At 53.8% G+C, this 6,000-nt stretch overlaps 2 protein-coding genes across 2 annotated transcripts in view; both read right to left on the bottom strand.

Moving 5' to 3' along the window:
• KDM6B (lysine (K)-specific demethylase 6B) overlaps positions 1 to 1,060 on the bottom strand; it is a gene marked incomplete at its 3' end in the record, with an annotated part of 20,821 nt that extends 19,761 nt beyond the window's left edge. Inside the window, exon 1 of the mRNA XM_014549809.1 lies at positions 897 to 1,060. The remainder of the gene's footprint in view (positions 1 to 896) is intronic.
• Positions 1,061 to 1,466: 406 nt separating this feature from the next.
• Positions 1,467 to 6,000, bottom strand: part of DNAH2 (dynein, axonemal, heavy chain 2) — a 112,731-nt gene continuing 108,197 nt past the window's right edge. Inside the window, exons 79-87 of the mRNA XM_014549808.1 lie at positions 4,431 to 4,622; positions 4,051 to 4,235; positions 3,585 to 3,813; positions 3,357 to 3,508; positions 3,120 to 3,234; positions 2,460 to 2,636; positions 2,290 to 2,364; positions 1,968 to 2,118; positions 1,467 to 1,830 (exon numbers count right to left, since the gene is read on the bottom strand). Coding sequence (XP_014405294.1) covers positions 1,676 to 1,830; positions 1,968 to 2,118; positions 2,290 to 2,364; positions 2,460 to 2,636; positions 3,120 to 3,234; positions 3,357 to 3,508; positions 3,585 to 3,813; positions 4,051 to 4,235; positions 4,431 to 4,622 — 1,431 coding nt within the window. The 3' untranslated portion in view covers positions 1,467 to 1,675. The remainder of the gene's footprint in view (positions 1,831 to 1,967; positions 2,119 to 2,289; positions 2,365 to 2,459; positions 2,637 to 3,119; positions 3,235 to 3,356; positions 3,509 to 3,584; positions 3,814 to 4,050; positions 4,236 to 4,430; positions 4,623 to 6,000) is intronic.

Below are 6,000 nucleotides of genomic sequence, written 5' to 3'. Positions count from 1 at the left end.
GAGCTCAGCGCCGAGCCTGGGTCCCTCCCCACCTGACACCCGCCGGATCCATTTTAGTGCCAACTCGCTGCCTCCCCTCCTTCCTCCCAAACTCTGGCCGTCCCGGGAATCAGGCATCCTGCTCTCGACCCCCGTCCCCCATGCTCGCCGACTCCCACCCCGAGACACAGCCACAAACCACAGCGACCGGCAGCGAATCTGAGTTGCTTAGTAACCAACCCGCGTGCCCCGGGAGGCGGAGACTGAGTCCCGAGCCGGGGTGGAGATGACAGGAAACCCAAAGAGCACCTCAGCCCACCTTTCCCTCGGCTAGGGAGGGGGCGCGGCTGCTTTCAAGGCCCAGTTCCCACCTCACGCCCCTCAGCTCGGGCAACGCGTCTCGCCCTCGCCATCTCGTGGCGACGCCGGGAAGGTCAAGCACACAGAATGGGCTGGGAACGGGAAAGGACACAGCGAGGCAGGACCAGGGATGGCGAGGCCGAGGGATGAAGATATAACCACCCATTCGTGGAAAGTACTGGAGAGGAACTCCAAGTGGCCCCGGGACCGGAGACCCAGCCCGGCCTAGCCACGTGCGACCGCCTAGGCCATCTCACTGACCTGTCTGCAAACTCTGACCTTTAGCTGGGCCCGCCCCGCCCTATCTTCGCGAAGGGGAATCCCAGCCCAAGAGGGACGGGGAGTCCTTTCGGCCCCTCACAACACCCAGAACCAAGCCGTCTGCCCCTCGGCTCTCCCGGCACCCGGGTGTCCTGCGCCCCAATCTTCTTCCCAATGCCTTTGCCGAGACCCAAAAGTCCATCCCCAGCTCTCCTCTGCCTGCGACTCAGGCGTCCCGCCCGCCCTGGGAGGAGATGGTGTCCCTCTTTCCAGACGCCCTCGCGGCTCCCCGTTACCTGATTCTAGGTGTCCCAGGTGTTCAGATTCCCCGAGGTCTCCCAGGGGGTCGAGCGGCCCCCCCCTCTCCCAGGTCGGGGCTGGGGGGGCCGCTCCGCCCCGTGGCGCAGTTGGATTTTCCAACACAAACACCGCCCCCCAACCCCGCCCCCTTCTCATGGTCCCGCCCCTCCTCGCGCCAAAGTACCCCCTTCTCGGGCTCCGCCCCGCCTCTTGCCGGTGCCTTTGGCCTCAGCGCAAGTGCCGGAAAAGATGCCAAACGTGGATTGCAGACTTCGGGGTACAACGTGCGGGGTCCAGCCCCGATCCTCGTCTGTCAACCCCCCCCGCCCCCCCGCCCCCGTTCCATTTGGATCACGCGCCTTTCCGAAGTAAACCCCGCCCCCGGTCTAGTCCCGCACTTAGACTGAGCCACACCTTCCTAGGCCCCACCGCTCGGCCCATTCATTCGAGGCCACGCCTCTGCCTCCAGGCCTCCCACCTCCTGGCTGCTTTCCCCCTCGTAGCCGCTCAGGTCCTCTGTAAGGCTTCCTCCTCAAACCCCAACATCCCACTGAAAAACTGGAGGCTGTCGTCACGGGTGTTTTATTGCACTGAACCCAGTACAATTCTTCCGCCTTTGTGGCTAGCACACTAGGTGTCTCCGGGGCCCCATCACACAACAAATTCAACCAGGGTCAAGGCTTGAGGGAGGTCCAGCCTCGGCCTGAGGTGCGTCGTCAGCTTTGGTTCCTAGAGTCCCAGTCCTCTCGCTAGCGGGGAAGAAGAGGAGGCCTTCTCAGTTGTCCAAGTTCATCAGTAGAGCGGTGCCCCTCTTGATCCAATGGTCAGACGTCATGGTGCCACACCGGAGGTCGATCCCGATGACAAAGGAGGCTCTGTCTGCGTTGCCTGCCCGGATGGTATAGTAGTAGCAAGGACAGGAGTACATGCCTGAGGGAAAAGACAAGGAATCAGACCCCGGAGCCTCGGAAAACAGGGCAGGAACCTGGGTGCAGGAGGGTTGCAGCAGAGGATGGGTTAGGCTACAAACTAGGGATGGGGTAGGCAGGTCTGAGGGAGTGCCCCACCCTTGGCGCTCTTCTTTCTACTCTCCGTAGGCCGGAAGTGGATCGTGGGCATGAGGCAGACAAGCTGCATGGGCTCTGCCTCCACCAAGCAGGAGCTCTTCCGGTCCCAGCCGGCACCCTCCAGGTACAGGCCTCGAACCCAGACACCATCCTGGGGAGACATGGGGACAGGTTATAGGAAGTCGAAACCACTGATTGCCAGCACCCCTGACCTGCCACCTCTCTCCTCCCTACTCAACCAATTGTCTCCCACCTTTGCCTCCAGCACCCTCCTCCACCATTCCCGCCTTTGCTCAGAGCCCCCAGCACATCTGGCGCCCACCTTGGGTGGATACACTAGGTTGCTGTCATCCACAGTAGAAACGATAAACTCCCAAGAGAGGCAGTCCACTGAGATCTGGGATTGAAGGTGAGAATCAGGGAGGACCCCCGAAAAGTAGAGTAACCACGTCCCCAGCATCCAATCCCTGTAACACTTCCCACGTGGCTCACGTTGTTTTGGCGAGCTGAAGACTGCAGTACAGCCGTGAGGAAGCCAGTGGGGAAGGTGAAGCCAGACAGCCAGAAGATCACAGGAGGCCGGGCACGACTAGCCCACAGCTCAAACTGTTCCACGCGCAGGGCCAAGTCCCGGGTCCATGCAGCCAGTGGCTTCTGTGAGGGATATGCCTGGAGGAGGCAACATTATGTGTTCATTCATTCACTTACTCATGCATTCAGGTCCTATTTTAAGCATTTGGAGCAGATGTGAGAAGAACGTGTGATGCCAGCCCCTGCTCCCCAACTGAAGTTGGGTAAAGCACTCCAAAAGCCAACCCCCAGAAAAGAAGCATAAAATGACAACTATTACCAACAATAGCAACAGCAATAGTAACCAGTCACCATTAATGAAGCACCTACTAAGTGCTAGGCACAGTACTGGGAATCCTTGAAACATCCTTGGAGAAGTTAATAACTTGCCCTGAGTAAGATTCTAAGTTAATATCTCATGCCAAGTCAGTCAGAGAATGGCAGATTTCAACAGGAACTCCTGGCTCCAAAGCCCAGGCTTATTGCGTTTTGCTCTATGCCTACCAAGAACCAGGAGGTGAGGGCACAGGGAGGAGAGGAGAGCTCAGTGTTGGAGTAGGATCAACAGTGGTGTAATCTTGCCTTTCCCCAGAGTGGAGGGACGTGGGCATCAAAGATACAATTGAAGATCTCTTCCAGGCTTGTAGACATGACGATGAGACCCTGGATGCCCCTTTCCAGGTCCGTCAGCGAGAACCTGGACAGAGAGGGTGGAGGGTTAAAGATGGGATGGGCCTGCAAGACTCCTCCTAGGCAGGAGGTGAAGGCTTTCCTTCTTCCCCGGCTCCCCACAGTCTGCAGAGCCCCTCTCCATCTCACAGCATGGTCTCCATAAGCTTGTTGTATCTCTGGATCTCCTGCAGAAGGACTACATTGAGAGGGGAGGGGTCCAGAGCCAGCAGTTTCCGGGTCCCCTCATAGTCGATCATTTCAGGGATCTTCTGTTTCACATCAGCGGCCAACTCAAGGACCTGGTGAGGCAGGAGCTCTGAGCGCAGCCCTCTCTTTCTGATGGCGTTCCCTCCCCAGGTGTCTGTCTGTTCTTACCTTCTCCTCTCGGCTCTGGCCTCCAACCCTGGAGGGTGTGATCTGGGGTTGCAGGGAAAGCAGAGTCTCAAAAAGAGTCCGCGCCTCAGTGATCTGGGAGGCCACGTCTGCATTGGGGTGCTGGCCAAAGGCCTCAGGGGGGTCCATGCCAGGCAACATGCTGATGTACTCCTTGTAAGAGGCCAGGCTCCCATCTTTGGGGATGAAATAAGTCTCCAATACTGACAACCTGGAGAGCCACAGCATAATTATCGCATTGTGAGGACTCCGGGGTTTCAATGCCAGGCCAGGGTCCCGGTCCCTACGTATGTCCCATTTGCCCAACTCTGTTCTTGCTCTTCCTCCCAATCCTCCACACTCTGCCTTCTTCCAATCTCATATTCTCTCCTCAAACACTCCCCCTCCCCTCTGCCACCTGGTGTCTCCGTGTCTGCTGGCCCCCCGTTCAGTGCCGCCTCCCCCTCACCGGTAGAAGGGGATTGATAGAGACTGTTCACAGAAATAGTCATTGATGTAGGTGGTGAGCAGGCGCCGGTCCCAGTCATCCGTGACGTGCCCACCGTAGTTGATGCCGGCAATGAGGTACTTGAGCGCATCCCAGGGTGTCTCCTCATACTCATCCAGATAGAGGCTCAGCAAGTTCTCTGACACCTGTGCGTGGTCCCAGCCCAAACCCCCACACAGTTACTGTAGGAACTCTTCCAGTGGGGCTCCTTTTTTTTTTTTTTTTAATTTTCCAATGGAGCTTTAACACAGACTTTTTGTAAGTGGATTTTCCTGCAGGGGAGCCATGAGGCCAAAAGGATAGGAAGATAGGGCTGGGATAAGGGACCCGTTAGAACAAACCTCAAAGTCAGAGTCATTGAAGCCATAGATAATGTTCCAGCCCAGCTGCAGGAACTTTTTGCGTTCGAGTAACACAGAGTGGAAGAAGCAGAGTGCAAACAGCAGCTTCTTATACTTGGCAGGTTTGGAGCAGCGGGAAAACTGTGGTTCTGTCATCAGCTGGTAAAGACGGGTCATGTTGGCCTTTAGGCCCTGAGGACAATGAAGCACAGAGAAGGGACGACATCATCGAGCTCAGCTCTGCCACCAGCACCACCGTGTACAGCTGTGGAGGTGCTCGCTGCACAAGGGCCCTGCCTGAAGGGCTGAGTGGAGGCTGAAATCTAGTCCTTGATCTGCACTGCATGCCATGTGCACTCAGTCTCAGGGCTGGTGCCTCTCTCTGATTCACATGAGGCACTGTATGGGCTAGTGGCAGCCCTACCTTCTTGTTCCCTCACTTTTGAACCTCTCAGCACAGTGTTCTCAATGATGGATCGGCCCACTCAATTTGGAAGTACCAGAAAATAGGAACAAAGACCAAGATATACATACAACTTTTAGTGAACAAAAATGTACACGATATTATGTGCAAAGATTCAGTGCAGATTAAAAGGGCCGTCGTATATCATTAAGGAGGAACATTCTATGTGCTTGGATTTATCAGGCTTCATGAATAAGCTGGGATTTGAGCTAAGTCTTACAAATGGGAAGGAGATAACTAGGCTGAGAGGAGAGCCCTGGTTTCCAGGAGATGGAAAGAACTGAAGGGAAGCCCTTGCTGGTTTGGCTCAGTGAATAGAGCAGCGTCGGCCTTTGAACTGAAGGGTCCCGGGTTCAATTCCGGTCAAGGGCACATGCCCGGGTTGCAGGCTTGATCCCTTCATCCCTATTTTTTAAAAAAGCACCCCTTAAAAAAGAAAGAAAGAACAGAAGGGAAAAGGCACAAAGGGGAGAATAAGTGAGAAAATGAGTCTAACTGAAGTCAAGTGTAAGTGCTCAGGTCGGGTAAGAAGGGCCATTAACAGATGGAGGTACAATAAGAATGATAGTTTGAGCCACTTGGACTTGATTCACCGGGCGTCATGGAGACATTTGCTGTCTTGAGTAGAACATTGATATGTTGAAACAGTGTCTTAAGAAGACTCTATGATGGACAGAATGGAGGAGTGAAAACTGAAGTAAGAATATTGGAAGTAAGAACAAAATATGATTTTTAAGTGCCATTTATAATAACAAAATATGTAAAGTATGAATAAAACTAATAAAAATGTACACATATTTATAGAGAAAATTATAAAACTTATTGAGCTAAAGAGTAAATGGAGAGACATACTATTCCCATGGATTGGGAGGCTCAATATCCTACAGATGTCAATTTCTTCCAAATTGGTCAATAGGATTTTTTTTGGTGGAATTTAACAAGCTAATTCCAAAATGTATGTTGGAGAGTAGCATAAAGAAAAATAAGGTAAGGAGACTTGCCTTACCAGCTACCAAGAATTATTATAGAGCTATATGGTAAGTAAGATAGTGTATAGTGATCCTAATATAAACAGCTTGATCAAGTAACAAAATTAAGGACCCAGAA

Source organism: Myotis brandtii, unplaced genomic scaffold (assembly GCF_000412655.1).
Source record: "Myotis brandtii unplaced genomic scaffold, ASM41265v1 scaffold573, whole genome shotgun sequence".
NCBI lineage: Eukaryota > Metazoa > Chordata > Mammalia > Chiroptera > Vespertilionidae > Myotis > Myotis brandtii.
Note: the sequence above shows the minus strand (reverse complement) of the source record. Positions and strands in the feature narration are given on the sequence as shown.